Source organism: Macrobrachium rosenbergii, chromosome 50 (assembly GCF_040412425.1).
Source record: "Macrobrachium rosenbergii isolate ZJJX-2024 chromosome 50, ASM4041242v1, whole genome shotgun sequence".
Taxonomy (NCBI): domain Eukaryota; kingdom Metazoa; phylum Arthropoda; class Malacostraca; order Decapoda; family Palaemonidae; genus Macrobrachium; species Macrobrachium rosenbergii.
Window position 1 is genome coordinate 27966654 of NC_089790.1, and position 16419 is coordinate 27983072.

The following is a 16419-nucleotide window of genomic DNA, read 5'->3' on the forward strand; positions in this document are numbered from 1 at the left end:
TAACTCTTTCTGTTCAGAGTGACTGCTTGGGCCTAGAATTCCAGGTACCCCTGCATCCAGCCAGACTGGGGGGAGAAGCCCCAAAAGAGAAAGTTGACCCCCCCCCCCTTTCTGAACCCACATGAGCTGACTAGTGCCACGTGGAAACCATGCGGTCGACATAAAGGGAAACGTGACGAAAATTGACCTCTGCACCACCTGGATGAGAAGCCAACATAATCCCCAGAGGTTATAAATAGACTCTGCAAGAGGAATCACTCTCGGTTTCCTCAGAGGTCGCTCAGGACCTACGTGAGACAGACGTCCTTGTCTGTCCCTTTGAACACATGTCGACCCAGGGCCCTCGACTGTATATTTTTATAGTGGCATTATAATTCCTTCCTCCATCGCCAGCTCAATATTGAACGTTGCCTGGACTAAGGTAATGTGCTGGAATTAAGGTTTTAGCCAGTCATGACCTGTTATTCTCTACCTAATAATTCCCTTAATTTTTTCCATTGTGCGATCACCTCAGTAATTTGTGTGGGAACATTCAGTGTTAACATAAAATATGCATTAGTGTTTAACTGAGTTATTTGGCACCATCTGCGCATTCCTCAGTTCCCTTTGAGAGTCTTATTATTATTGCCAGTAACTGTCCTGCATATTTGCAGATAGGCCGCGACTGTGGAACCTCTTGGCTGATCCATGTGCAGTTCCCCCCTTCAACTGCGATCTTCCCTGTTATGAAGATATCGTCAGCTTAGAATATTTATCCTGTGTAGGATTCATTATTTAGCAGGCCCTTGTTATTACCTGCCCAGTAATTTGTCATTTTTCTGATCTTTGTTGTTATGTGATTACATATAATTAGTTGGGAGAACCCTTGAGTTTACGTAAATTCCTCACCTGAAGAAGGCAATACCTAATGGCTAAGGCATATCTTATTTTAAATGTATCATGCTGTGTTAGGCATGGAAGAGAGGTCATAGGACTTATTAAATTGGAATATCTGTCAATGGCACTCTGCATTGGCGGAAGGGATTAAAGTGAAATGTGGGCCTTGGTAAGGTGTAAAATAAATATAAGTAATAATCAAAATAAGGAAAGGGAAATGTTGAAAGAAAAGAATAAATAACAGAGTTATAAGGAAAATAAATAGGTGAAGAACCCTGACATCCTCTTCTGGAGAGAGGTACCAAAGTCTTCGTAGGATAAAGGGATGACACTGTGCCAGGAGAGCTCAGTGGCTCTGCTACCTGGAATTATCCAAACCCAGGCATTTCTTCCGTGGACCTCCGGGTAATTGGTGGAACCGAGCCCAAGGAGAGTATTTGAGTTCCACCTATGTCAGCTTCTTTGACGGCTGATGCAGTGGCCTTCTTTACAAGCTCTACCACAATCTGTCGCAGTTCCTTGAGTTCATCGGCCATTTGAGACACGGCAGAATCCTTACTCATGGGTGTGTCTGCGGCAGACTGGGACAGAAGGGAAGAAGCCGGTGTGGGTGTGAGAGGCTCAGAGGTTACACTGACCAGCTCAGGCATGGGTTGCGAGACCACACTTTTGGGTGGGCTTCCGCTGTGGTCAGAAGGATCCGTCTCTCTTGCAAGCGGGGCGATAAGTCCAGCTATAATCTTGACCTGGCACTGTCCCATTGGAGGGAACAGGCCTTTTACCTTTTGTCCACAACCCAGGCGGGGCTCGTTGGGCTGTTGTCCTGTTTGAGAACGTAAAGGGATTTTCTAGCTGATTCTCAGCCTTCAAGCGGCACTGTTTCGTGGGGTGCCCTGTTCCCTTACAGTACCCACGCATGGGTTTCTTATGGAGGTGCCCATCCTTGGTAGGTTGCTGGGAGTTGATTGAGACAGGTGAGGAGGGATATAATTTTCACCCATGGGAACTAAGATGGGGATGATGCGTATCCCACATGTAAGCCTAACGACAACACTCGACCACTCTCTTAGGCGCCTTGCCACACAGATGGGTGGCAAGGGCTGGCAGGGTGTAATGTAAAAAGTCCTTGAGCTGGAAGCGTTCGAGGATTTCCTCTGCACTCGTGGCTTTGAGAGATTCTAGCCACCGTTTTAAGGCTTGGGTCTTTTTAAAAATCCCCTCAGACCAGATTTGGTCTGACTCTTTGGGCATATTTCTCCACCTTTTCCTCCAATGGTCACGAGTTATCTCAAAAGCCTTTATAATGGCTTGGTGGACAAGGGTGAGATTTCCTTTATCCTCAGGTGGGAGAGCATTGAATGCAATGGCACCCTTCCCTTCAAGGTTCCGTCCCAGGATCAGAGACACTTCTTCAATAGAGGGGTGATAAGTCGTCAGAACCTTTTCAATATGATCGAGCCAGACTTGGCTTCGTCCCATTTTCTTATGAGGGAGCCTACACTGCTGAGAGTTGAATGGGGAGAGGGCCTTGGTGTGTTGCGCATGCCTTGAGCTGCCATTGCAAGCTGATGAGCTCTTTCTCCCTCTCTCCTCTTTCCTCCTCCCTCTCCTGCCTTTCTGCCTCCTCTTGTTTCTCCTGGGCTATTCGTTCTTTCTCCTTCTCCTATTCTTTCTTTCTCCTTCTCCTGCCTTTCTACCTCTTCTTGCTTCTCCTGGGCTAATCTTTCCTTTTCCTTCTGCCTTTCTGCCTCTTGTTCTACCTTGGCATCATCTACTCTCTCTTGGACCCAATCCTTCAGGGCTAGTCCTGACAGTCCCATGTCCTTTCCAGTGGACATGTATAACTCAAAGTCCTCATTTTGCTTTGCTCTGGATGTCATAGACATCGTAAGATAACGCTTTTATTTTGGTTGTGACCTTTTAGATAATGAATATGTCTGAAAAGACTCAAATTTCAGGGTGTCTGAAAAGACTCAGGGTGTCTGAAAGACTCAAGTTTGCTTGTGATGAACTGGTTTCAATATGTCTTAAAAGACTCGGGGCTGTTCAAGTGAACAGGTTCAGTATGTCTGAAGAGACTCAGTATTGTTCGAAATGAACAGATTCAGGGTGTCTGAATAGACTCAAGTTGTCTGAAAAGACTTAAATTTTGGGGTGTCTGAAAGACTCAAGTTGTCTGAAAAGACTCAAATTTCAGGGTGTCTGATAGACTTAATTGTATGTAATGAACGAAAATTAATGTCTGAATAAGACAGACTAAGCCGTTTGTAATGAACGAAAATTAGCCCAAGCTAACGTAAGCCTTATGTATATTTTTATTTGCGGAGAGACACTGCAAAACTAATAAAAAAGGGATTTTGACAAAGGAAAAATCTATTTCTGGAGAGGGGACCGTGTCACCCGGTGAAAAAGTCCATTCAGCACTTATTTCTAGGTAATTCCGTTGCTAGATACCAGAGAAAGCTAAATGAAATGCTGGAGTTACTACCCCCAGAGCGAGCTCCATTAGATGGAGTCGTGTATGGAAAAGGGTGAACTATAAAAACACGGAACCTTATCCTATAGAGATCCCAAAGTCAAAAGTCCCACAGAGAGGTGCCGTTACAAACCCATGCACCACTCGCGGGCAGTACACAAATCACCGCTAGCCGCATTCCATGAAAGCATCACCCCACCAGAATGATGTTTACTATTGGGGGGACGACACATGACAGAGGTGGGTCACGGGTGACACGGTCCCCTCTCCAGAAATAGATTTTCCTTTGTCAAAATCCCTTTTCTGGATTGGGTCCCGTGTCAGCCGGTGAAAAATTAACAGAGAAATAAATATCATTCTTAAACTGCAAGAGATAACAAAACGTGGGGAACAGAAGACCAAAGGTCCACAAAAAATGTTTAATTGCTAGCAATAATAACAATAATGTACAAATGAAACTGATGGGAGCTTAAAATTAACATGACAATATAAAAATATACTTAAACAAAATAACTATACAAAATTGAAAACATAATAACATAAATGTGTCAATTAGACTAATATACAGATAACACGGTCAGGTGAGAAAGTCAAGGCATGCCTGACTGAAATGACTGTAAGGGGATAACTGAGGCAGTGGAGGAAGAGTTGACTAGGAATCAGAAAGGGTACCAGAGGGAGGGACAACGTTCCCTGCCGCGACTGCTGAGAATTTAAGAGCTTCTAAGGATTTCAAATACAGTAGTTACGTTTGAAAACCAAGGGTGACTTCCAACCAGTGTATTTGGTAAGATCCGTGAAATTCATGTAATGGAAGTAGTTAATGGAGGTGGCCACAGCTCTAATATCATGAACTCTTGGAACTGAGTCAGGATTAGCCTGCTTGATAAAGTAAAGGATTTGTTGTCTAATAGCAGACATAGAGATATTACCCCCTTCCCTGAGAAAGAGAGGCCCAGATGAGATGTGAGAGGACCTGTCTAAATAAGCCCTCAATGTATGAACTGGACACAGGGACAGGTCTTGAGGAAGGGGGAGAATTTTCCAAGGCGACCACCTATTCTGCGGATCTTCATTTTTGGCCAGGAATTTAGGGTGAGGAATCAGCAAAACCTCCCTGATGGAAGGAAGTCGACATGGTTGGGCTCCTAGAGAGTGCAGACAGCTCTGAAATTCTAGCACCGAAGCTAGGCTAACTAAGAACAACGTTTTCCTCAATAAGGAAAGGTAGGGACAAGACTGATTATCGATATCTGAGGCTAACCATAACACGTCATTCAAAAACCAGGAAACCGTATGTGGACGGATTACTGGTCTCAGTCGTGCACAGGCCTTAGGGATGGAAGAAAAGTAAGGATCTGTGAGGTCAATTTTGGGACCATACAAAAATACTTTTAAGTAAAGCCGACTTGACTGTAGTAACAGTACTAGAGGCTAAACCCTTCTCAAATAGTGATCTAAAAAGGAGATTGCCAAATTTATGGTCATTACTGTAGCTTCAGATTCTTTCAAAAAGAGTGCTAGCTTCTTAATTGCTGAGTCGTACTGCAAGAGTGGAGACCCGCTTATCTGATTCCAAGAACATGGTATTGACAGGATCAACGTTAGCATCCCTTTGAGCCGCAAATTTCATAAAGTCCACAAAGCCAGGGCATTTTGAATTTTTGAGGAAGCTGACACAGTCTGAGTTTGTACTAAATTGTGTGAGTTTTGGACTGGGGATTTGGATGTGGCGAAGTTTCAGTTCCAGCAGAAGTGGAAACCAGCTGCTCTTTGGCCAGTAGGGAGCCACTAGAGCTACTTGACCCTTGAATGTCCTGAGTTTGTGAAGGACCTTTAACAACAAATTTACTGGAGGGAACAGATAAATCTTCTTCCACCTGTTCCAGTCCAATGACATTGCGTCCGTGAAAAGAGCTTGAGGGTCCAGGTTGGGAGCTACGTAATGAGGAAGCTTGTTGAGCTTGGTTGCGAACAAATCTACCTCCAGGCCCGGAACTTGGTTGCAGATCCAATTGAACGAGGCTCTGTCTAGTGACCACTCCGACTCGAGGGGAGTTGTCCTTGAAAGAGAATCCGCTACGACGTTCCGGACCCCTGCAAAATGAGTGGCAGACAGGTGCCACTTGTTCTTGCACGCCAAGGAGAAAAGTGCAATCATTACCTGGTTGATCCGGCTCGATTTTGAACCTCCCCTGTTTATGCAGTGGACTATTGTGGCGCTGTCCAGAACCAGCCTTATATGAATCTTCTTGGGGGGAAGAAGCTTCTTCAAAGTAAGGAAGACCGCCATGGCCTCCAGAACGTTTATATGGAACTGGCGGAACATGGGGGACCAAGTCCCCTGCACTTCTTGGTGTTGAGAATATCCTCCCCACCCGCTTAGGGAGGCGTCTGTGTGGATAACCAACGCCGGAGGAGGAAATTGCAGGGGGACTGACTTGGACAGGCTCTTGACAGTCGACCAAGGCCGGAGTCTCTTTTTCAAGATGGGAGGAATCAGAGACACCTTGTCTCTGAGGCTGATATTTGCTCGACTCCACCACACTCTGTTGACATCTTTCAGTTTTACCTTCAGCAACAGATCTGTCACTGAAGCGAACTGAAGGGAGCCCAAAACTCTTTCTTGGGCCCGTCGAGAGGCTCGTTTGGACTTGAGAAACTGCCTGGTTGCTCTGGCTATCTCTTTCCTCTTGGGAGGAGGAAGAGAGCTTGTGAGAATTCAGATCCCACTGGATTCCTAGCCATTGAAAACAACTGCTCGGAACCAGGCGGGACTTCTCCCTGTTTACACGAAAGCCCAAAGATTCTAGAAAGTCGACCACCACAGATGTAACCCTCCGGCATTCCTCGACGCTAGATGCCCAGATGATCCAGTCGTCTAGATACGCGGCCAGCGTAATCCCTTGAGACCGGAGTTGCTGTATGACCTTGTCTGTCAACTTGGTAAAAATCCTTGGGGCTATGTTGAGGCCGAAAGGCATCACCTTGAAGGAATATGCCTGCCTTCCGAGCCTGAACCCCAGAAAGGGGGAGAACCTTCTCGCAACCGGGACGTGATAATAGGTGTCGGAAAGATCTAGAGAAGTGGTTACGGCTCCACGGGGCAGTAGGGTCCGAACTTGGGAGACTGTAAGCATCCGAAACTTGTCGCAACGAATGTAGGAATTCAGACGGGACAAGTCCAGAATTACTCTCCGTTTGTCGGAACCCTTCTTGGGAACACTGAAGAGCCTGCCTTGGAACTTCAGAGTCCTCACTTTCCTTATAGCCTGTTTCTGTAGAAGATCTTCCACAAAGTCCTCGAGATCCTTGGTCGTAGCCTGATAAAACTTGACTGGTGGAGGGGACCGTCGATCCAACTCCAACCTAGGCCCTTGGAAACTATACTCTGAGCCCAGGGACAGAAGGTCCACCGAGCCCGAAAATGGTACGGCTTACCGGGTTATACACTTATAGTGTGTAAAGGAAATTTTCCTTGCGCTGTTGAAATAGTTTACTCGTGGAGTGATGAGAACAGTACGTCGATCCTATCAAATATTAAAATCTCCAACGCACGAGGGTAAGACAAAAAATGCTTAAACTTATCACGTACGGGCAGTTTGGACTGCTGAAAGGTTATGTGGGGGGAAGGAAAGAAATTGTTATTCTTCGTTATCAAAACAACCATAGCTCGCACATGACTAATAATAGTACTCTAATGTTTACTTCTGGTCTTGTGACATCTGCCATCAATGAATGAGTCAGGCGGGTTGGGGGAGGACTCCTGACCACTTGTCTGGTGTTTGCCTGGGCCACCCCTTTTTCCCACGCTTGGAGGCTTCCCCGCAGTAATGAATGAGAATGAAATTCTTCAATAAATAAATTTACAGGAATACTGCGGGCTCGCGGAGGAATACCCGACACTCGGTTAAAGAGTTTAAAATTTTTTATTCTCAAAAATGCAGCGATCTGCACAGACATATGGATAAAATTTAGCCAGAAAAAGAAAGGGATTTGTATATGGGCGCTGTGCATGCATCGTTTATAACAATGGAATTTTTAATGGAACTGACAATTTAAAGATGGCGGCCAGTTAGGGATGGAGCCAGTTGGCCTGGAATTGAAGATTCCAGGTCAGAATTTACTATTATCTTGACTAGAGAGCGGAAATTTAGATTCCTAAATACTTCCTAGCTTTACTTATCGATCAAGCGAGAGAGAGAGAGGATAAATCCAGCGACACGAAAACAGCTGGAGTCAAATCCTTGGTGGTCACCTACACAATGTGCCTATCTAGGAATTCGGGACTTTCAAATTGCCCTTAAGTGGATGAAGGAATAAGGGCACTATTCCTTTTATTAACTCTTCGACTGAGTTGCTCTCTAGCTTCCTATTCTTAAACCATGCAGCTAACATGTGATAGCACAAAAATCTCGTGGAATGGTTAATACTTTCTCTCTTCTCATGAACTAAATTGGGCATGCACGTGGTCTAACAATCACCTAACACTGATTTCAGTCACTTTTCGCGCCTAGCACAAACCTAAGCAAAATAATTCGACATGTATTTATGCTGTGGAACTGGCTCTAATCATGTGCTTAAAATGGAGGGGGTATGATACCAGGATCGTCTCTAATTATGCAGACCAGCTAGCAGTTGCTATTCCACTGATAATTGCAAAGCAATTACATACTCGGCAGGTTGGTCAATGCTACGTATTTGCCTTTGATACTTACTTGATTCTGGGCGGCAACGGATGAATGTAGGGAGTTCTTTACATTATCAAGAAATCTACTGTATTTTATTAAAACATCTGACTAAATAGACTGATTAAGGCAACTCCGTAGACGAATAAATCAAAGGAAATACTGTGGCTCAGGGCCTTCTTCATTTGAGGGAAGATTACATAAAACTGAAGGGTTCTCTTAATTAATTATATTGACATAATAAACACAGATCAGAAGAATTAAGAATTTAGGGGCAGGTAATAACAGGGTCGTGCTAGATGAACGAATTCTAAACAGTCGAAATATTCTACACTGATGATGTCTTCATAACAGGGACATTGCAGAGGGGTAGATTAAGGGGTGGCATAAGGTCACTGCACATGGGGATAGAGCTGAGAGTGGTTCCACAGCCAAGGCCAATCTGCAAGAGATGCAATACAGTTACTTGCAAGAATAATAAAAGACTCAAAGGGGAACTGAGGGAATGCACCATTGGTGCCAAATAACTCACTTCAGCATTAAATGCATAATTACGTTAACACTTGCTGCTTCAAAACAAATTACTGAAGATGATCGCACAGTGGAAATAGAAAATAAATCAGACAGAGAAATAACAGGATCATGACTGAGTAAGAAACCTCATTCCGGTACATTACCTTCATCAAGATGACGATGTCCTTGTCCAATAGGGGCGCCGATGCTGGAGGAGGGAATTAAGGGATGCCATGGCAAAAGTGTACTGGTCAGAACCTCGGGCTCGAACGTGGAGGTTACAAGGAACGGGCAAAGGTAATGACATCTTTCCTTGGTGGAGTTTTAAGCACTTCCCTCTCTGACTGCTGTTGCATGGTCCATTTATAACCTCGGGAATTATGCCTTGGCATCCAACTGCTCAGATAAGCTGCTTCCTCATGTGCCTTGACAGAAGAGATGCTATTGTAGTTCTTATAGGGGTAAAATTTACAATCGTAGCTCCTGTTGCAAGCACTGTGCCGGATGGTCTATTGTGATGTAGGAGAGATTTACTAAGAGGAAGAGGGATAAGAATCATTCACCTCCTTCCTTGGCCAGTAATACTTCCTTGGCGACTCCACTGAACCCTTCTAGTACTTTTCTCCCCACCCTTTCTGTACCTTTCACTTTACCTTCTGCTCATACAGCTTCCCCTTGGTCCAGGAAGAATATGTGCAGTGGGTGACAACCATGCTCTCTTGTTTAATTATGAGCTGGGTAGCTGGGTCAGTCTCCCCTGGCAGGACCCTGACCTGATAGTGTGCCCAGACTGCCATCACCTCCTCCTATTAACCCTTAATGGACGGGCATGATCATATGAGGATCTATAACAGATTTGAGTGATTGATGGGCTAACTCATATGCGTATTAATATTACGCACCATACGATTTGGATGCATTTAGCAGGAAAGATGTTCATATCACTTCAGTGGTCCATAAATGATTTATGGCAACTGTAGTAGCTCAGCACAGGACAGAGGGGGATCAGTGTGCCTTGAGACTTGATGGGGGAATGTATTGCCCTTCTCTGTCCCATGATGTCTTTTTACATATTTGCTCATAAATATACCCAGGGATTGCTGTTGGTTTTAGTCCTTATCTTTTATGATAGTATGTCAGCTATAATTGTAATTTTACAAAGAAAAGTGCAAAGAAATATTAGAAAAAACATGTATACCTCACAAAAAGGTACTGCATCTCCCCATCTCAGTAAATCTCATAAATATTTTACAATAACTATACTCAGAATTTGCTACTGATTTTGGTTCTTATCTGCTATGATACTGCGTGAGCTGTAATTATAATTTGACAAAATAAAATTAAATAAATTATTAGAAAAAACATGTATTACTTTGTAAAATTAGCATATTTTTATGAATATCTTGGAAAAGAGGCTCCGCACAGGTTTGTAAATATTTACTTTCAGCTTCCTATGGAAGGTACTGAAAACTTTTTAGGATTTTTTTTTTTCTTGCACCATGTGCATTTGCATATCTTCCACTTTCCATTGAAGTGTTTTTTTTTTTCTTAAATTGGTCAACCTTAAAGTTTGCCTGGTCTGGGGGTGTGCTTAATATATATTTAGCCCATCCCTTCAAGGTTAACTCATGTGCCATTCAAGGAATTTGTCTGATAGAGAGTACATACCTACTTGGCGTGAGATGATGTTTAGAATTCATGCAAGCTCTTTGTTGGGTGAGTCGGTAGAACTGCAGACTGTCACTTGATGGGCTGGAGTTCAGTTCCCCAGCTGGCTGATGAAGAGTTAGAGGAATTTATTTCTGGTGATAGAAATTCATTCCTCGCTATAATGTGGTTCGGATTCCACAATAAACTGTAGGTCCCATTGCTAAGTAACCAAGTGGTTCTTAGCCACGTAATATAAGTCTAATCCTTCAGGCCAGCCCTAGGAGAGTTGTTAACCAGCTCAGTGGTCTGGTAAAACTAAGGTATACTTACTTTTTAGAATTCATGCAGATGCACAATTATGCTATGTAATAAAATGCTGAATTTTTTCAAGGACTTTTCAGTCTTCAGCAGGCTAGAGCACTGCATTCATCTTTAGAAAATTCCATGGTTCATTTGTTTCATAATGGTGTACTGTATATGAATCTGCTGATGATTTGATTACATGAAGTGTTTTCTACAGTGGTTTCTTGTTCATGCTAATGATTGATGTAGACCAAATCTCATAGCTGTACAGTAATTTTGTTTTCTACAGTATGTAAGCTTTCTGAGAATCAAATATCACAGAGGCCTTTTATCATGGAGAATGTTGGGTAAAGAAACAACTTGTCACTTTTATTTTTATTGATAGGTAAATTTTGTGTGATAACCAAAGTTGTTCAAAGTATTTACATATAATACAAAAATTACTTAAAACATATTCATTGAATAGTAATTACCACTTTATTCTAATTCTATGTATAAAAAATACTTTTTTGGCATTTTCACATCCTTAAGTCACACATTTTATTAAGTACACCGTGGTTGAAGTCCCCGTGTTAATTATGATGAGTGAAAAAGAGACAATATAATACAGTACCAATGCATTATTAGGATATTTTTGGTATTTCAGGAGTAGCTGAAAAGATGACAGCATATAAAAACTTAGTGTACTATCTTTTCCATATACTGTACTATATTACTTTGGGCTTCAAGCCTCTTAGCTCTTAGCACTGAAAAGCACAGCTGTTGCTTCAGAAGTTTTCTATTTACCTTAAAATTTTGTTAGATATTGAATTTATATTGTAATAATTTAGCATTAACTTAAAAACATTATATTTTATAAGCCAAAGTAAAGGAAGTTTTAATGTTTGTGTTGAAGAGTTGAATTCTGTATACTGTATTTCTTAAATACATGATCTAAATTAGTTTGATGAATCAAACAAGGTCGACAACCCTAACTTCTGTATAAAATAGCTTTAAGTAATCCTTAAATTCAAATATAACTTTGAGGTGCATGATTGTTAGAGTATGCACAAGAAAGGATTACTTGTAAACTGTGTTTTCAGTATTATTCAATATATTAAGTTATAATCTTAATGTGTTTACCCATTAGTGTGAGTCCTATTACAAGTCAACTTTCCAATTTCTTAAAAAAAAAACTCTGTGTAATGCCATCAGAAGTCACATCAAAGTATTTACCATAACTAACTGTACATAATCACCAAGATGATATAACTCTGCTACAACCAAGGCAGAGGTTGGCCTCTATTAACAGGAATGAAAATGCTTGACTTAGTAAAGGACAATGCGTCAATGATTGCACAAAAAGGGTCACTTACATGTCATAATTTGTTGAGCCTGGACATTGATAATCCCAATGCCAAAGCATTTCCCTGTCTTAATATACTTTTTTGATAAATAGATGTAGTATTTCATATCCTAAATTTGTTTATTTATAAAAATATGTAAGCCACTGACAATAAATATATGATTTCTCATACAGTAATCATTAGGAAGATTCAAAAATCACAGTACTTCAAGGTAATCATTCTGTAATAATTACTTATTTAATGACTACCATAGCATTTCTTAATCCTAAAAAAATAATCACCCAACAACACCTTAAATGTACGCTTATTACAATTACAGCCCTGTTTCATGATTAGAAAAGAATAACACATTACTGTTTACTGTGTAACCATTCTGATGTATAATCTGGGAAATTAGTGAAGGCTCATCATATTATGATATTTAAAGTGGCCAAATGCTGAGTATTCCATTCTCTACCATACAGCAGTTTACCTAGTAGGGAAACAATGTATACACCATTCACAGGAATAAAATGTCATTTTGATTTTAAATGTAAGTACTATAAAACATTTTCATACAGGAGAACATTTATCTACATGTAAACTTTCACCATATATACCAATACAAAAATGCAAAAGACATATAAAAAAATTTTGTTTGAGAAAATGGTGCTTACAAAAAATATGATACAATAAAATTTTTTGAGATTCATTTATACCTCAAAACCAAACACAGAAGAATGCATAAATTCTTGAAAAGTTCATATTATTGCACTGTATGTTAAAGGTACAGTTATGACATATCTGAGAGAGAACATAGCTCATACACTTCTCTGATATAACAATGTATTGGTACAGTAGTGCTAGGAAACAAGACATTTTCAAACCCCTAAGGGCAGGAGAGCAAACCTTCAAAAGCCTTGTTAGCCCAGGAGCTGATATGTATGCATCTGAAAATGTTCTCTGGGTTGTGGTTGACTTAGTGGCAAGTGGTCATACGGGCAGGAACTGACATGAACACAGTTGATGGGCATGTAAGCTTGAGACTTGAGAGACCAGTCAGTCACTGGGCTAGGTACTTTGAAAACTGATCTGCAATGATTTGGATAAAGATGGTGTAAAATTTTAACCAAGCTTTAAAGCTGTATGCTCTGAAATGTCAGTCTGATTTGCTATGACAGTCATAGTGATGTTCATTTGGAAGTAGTTAGTATCAAATGACAAAATAAGGTCTGCTTTTTTTTATAATTGCTTAGTCATTCTCTATGACCTCTTCCTTTCTCTGCATTCAACCATTGTTTGTCATAATTTTTTCTTTTGTATTCATCATCCTTTTCTGAAAAGATTTTTTTTTTCACCATCGGTTTTAAGCAACCATGTGCAGAAGTAGCAAAACCTAAGTTTAATCATGCATGCTCCAGAACTATAGGGGTTAATCTGTCTTTTTAGCAATATATTAACTGCATATACTGTGAAAATTTAGATTTTATAGCAGGTATTTTGCAGATCCTTTTGTTGAGACTACATTACAGTACTGTATTAAAAGATATTGTTAGCGTAAAGTTTTCAACTTCTCATTTAATTATAAAAAAAAATACAATGTAAAAATTATTCAGTATTTTATTACTGTATATTTTATTGAAAACTCAATAGACAATAAATGCAGTATGTAAAGGAAATAATTTTTGCTGGGTAACTTTTAGTGGCAGTCCCTATTCTAGGCACATTAAGCAAAATTTTATCTCATCTATTGAAAATATCTAATTGAACCTAATTGTTGCATATTGCGTATGATCGTAATCTAACTGATTTTATCCTCATTTCACAGACTACTTAAACTGTCTCTGGGAGCTGATTTTCACTTGTTCTGAACATATTAATAACAAGAAAGGAATTGCTATGGCTAGATAAACAACAGCATTAGAGAGAATGATGGATTACACATGCCCAAGAAAGCCAGGTAATAACTGTACCGTGTTTGCTGTCATCACTGTATATGATAACTTGAGCCTAAGAGCAGAATACTGTACTGTAAGGTCAGTCTAGCATACATAGTCAGTCCAGTGTTGGAATATGTACAGTATTATTACATTTAGTAGCGTAATTGCTACTCTCATGATAACATTTTTTTTTATTATCTTTTACAGTCTGGTAGTCAAACTGTCCCTTGTATTCAATAGCCTTGATCTTGATCATGTCCTGCAAGGTATACAACTGTTGAGGACTAAGTAGAAAATGTCTATTATCTACTTTTTTAAAGTCAGCAAAAACAATTTAAAAGAGATTGATGCTGGCTTCCAGTGCGTACTATTTTCCCTGTAAGTGAAATTGTTTTTCAAAACAATACTGTGTTTGGAAGTGGAGTGAATTTGCACTAAATCTTTCTCAGTTAAAAAATTATTGTGCAGTAGTAAGTAATATAATCATGCTTTTCCTTGACAGCCCTTAAAGACTTTTAATATTTGCACTTCTTATGCTCAGTAATTCAAAATTTTTGTGATATTTTAATGTTATTCACGAAAACGGTAGGTATATACATAATTTTTTTCAAGAATTTTTATTAGTTCATCATTTCAGCTGCATTAATTGGGTCCAGTTAACCAAACGGTTTTCATAACAGCAGTTACTACTGTTGTGAACATCAGTTAGTATGACTGAACACTCAAGTACTATAAAGAAAACTGAAATACATAAAATTAAATTATCATGATGTCCTGGAAACTCCAAGACCTCCTAGAGAAAGGCAGCACTTGTCAGCTACCTAATGCTAAAACAAATCACCCAACATGAAAATTTTTTCAGTTTTAATTCTAGAGACATTTTAATTCTTTATCAAAAGAAATATAGTTAACTACATGTATGTCAAATACTTACAATATGTGTTTCATAATACCTTTCAACATGAAAGAAAATTTATAAACATACTGCCCGAATCAACTGAACTCCTGTTATAATTTGAGACTTGAAGTCACCATTTCTCTCTTCAGGTTAGCCATGACTGAAATTAAAGTTTTGCTTGGTTGAATGATATCATGCATACCTTCTGTATGGTTTTTTTTTATAGACAACATTAGAAACTTAACATCATTTATGAGTTGGAATGTGTGTTGTGCATTTGGTTGCATCAGTTAACTTAACTATTACAAATTGTCTTCCTTTCATCTTAAAAAGACTGACAGTCGTAACTGGTCCCATTATTATGACATGTCTACTGACACTGCCAAAATCGCCCTGCATTCTGAACTAGGTAAGGTAAAATATAAATAAAATGGCATTCCTTCTACTACAGGTTCAATTTCACTATTATTTACAAAAACACTAATAATATGACCAACTGCAGAGAAAGAAATGATATGTACATTTGTAATGCAAAGAATAAGTGGCTTAAAGTCAGCTTTTCTTCATTTGCAAATATAACTTTTACATAAAAAAGGTTTCACATACAATTTGTGCTTTCATTCCCATGGATAGTATTCTTGATTTTCATCAACTATACCAATGACAAGCCTAGCTATATGTATATATCTGATTGAGACATTAAATGCAAATTTTGTTCTAATGTACACATGCCCATTTTTAACAGAAAAAACAATGAAATTTAATCCGATTAATTATCTACTAATTTTTTTAAGGTAATTTTTTTTTCCTCTTAACTCATAAAAATTACTTGCAAACTATTAATTTACAAAAGACCATAGCACTTTTTTCACAATACAAAAAATGAGTCAGACAAAGATTTTAGTCAACATTTTTCATAAGACATGATCAGGACCAGTATGTGTGTGTTGAAGAGAATCTGTGTTTGATGGCTGAAGTCATTCATCTTGGAAAATTCTGATAATGTCGCTGAACGCCGGCCGCATTTCAGGTGTGCGATCCCAACATTTCCGCATTACCTAGAATGAAAGGACATTTAATGGGTTGATGTTTAACTATTGATTTATGTGAACCTATAAAAAATTTATCTCTTTAAATTCAGTATTAGCTACTCGTTATGGCCTGAAGCAAAAAGGAAAATGTTGCTATTATTATAAATTGCCAAAAGAAGTTGTTGATACTACTGGGGATTCAGCTAAATACAAGACTCAAGACGAACCTGAAACTTCTCAAAGCTTGGAAGCATCTTCTATAATAAACTTTGAAGTGGAGGATGATCTGGACATCCTAGAACTTATCTTATTGGATTTTTGAAATACAAGTAGGTAAACTAGTATATTCCTTATTTTACTTATTAGTACTTAATATGTTTTCATTGTTTAATTTTTTTTTTTTTTTTTTTACTGAATCGCCATGGAACACAGTAATTAAAGTCACTTTGGTAATTGAAAATAGTCCTAGCACTTTTTTTAGCTCTTATATGAGAATTATTTAGTGCGTTTCTAGCGCGTTTTGAAAATAGGAAATGGCAACACTGTCTGCCATATGCTGTCCTTTGTGTCCTGCACTTTAATGCACACCGAAGTTAAAGCTGTATCTCTTAAGTCTGATCTAATTTAGAATTACTATATGTATTATGACTTGATCTGTAGCTCTGATAATATATACTTTAGATGATGAATCATAGTTCAATGTACTGTATTTTGTATGC

The 16419-nt window shown here is 39.4% G+C and overlaps 1 protein-coding gene and 1 long non-coding RNA gene across 7 annotated transcripts in view; one reads left to right on the plus strand and one right to left on the minus strand.

Annotated features, from left to right (window-relative positions):
• Window positions 1-16419, plus strand: part of LOC136832796 (uncharacterized) — a 32816-nt gene that overhangs the window by 7037 nt on the left and 9360 nt on the right. Inside the window, exon 2 of the long non-coding RNA XR_010851317.1 lies at window positions 13660-13791. This is a non-coding gene — a long non-coding RNA (uncharacterized lncRNA). The remainder of the gene's footprint in view (window positions 1-13659; window positions 13792-16419) is intronic.
• Window positions 10870-16419, minus strand: part of Btk29A (tyrosine-protein kinase Btk29A) — a 666915-nt gene continuing 661365 nt past the window's right edge. For 5 of the 6 annotated variants that reach the window (XM_067094352.1, XM_067094353.1, XM_067094351.1 and 2 more), the window contains one exon: window positions 14386-15727. In XM_067094352.1, coding sequence (XP_066950453.1) covers window positions 15647-15727 — 81 coding nt within the window. In that variant the 3' untranslated portion in view covers window positions 14386-15646. Of the gene's footprint in view, window positions 15728-16419 lie in introns of all 6 variants that reach the window. The other variant, XM_067094349.1, reaches the window with a different exon arrangement.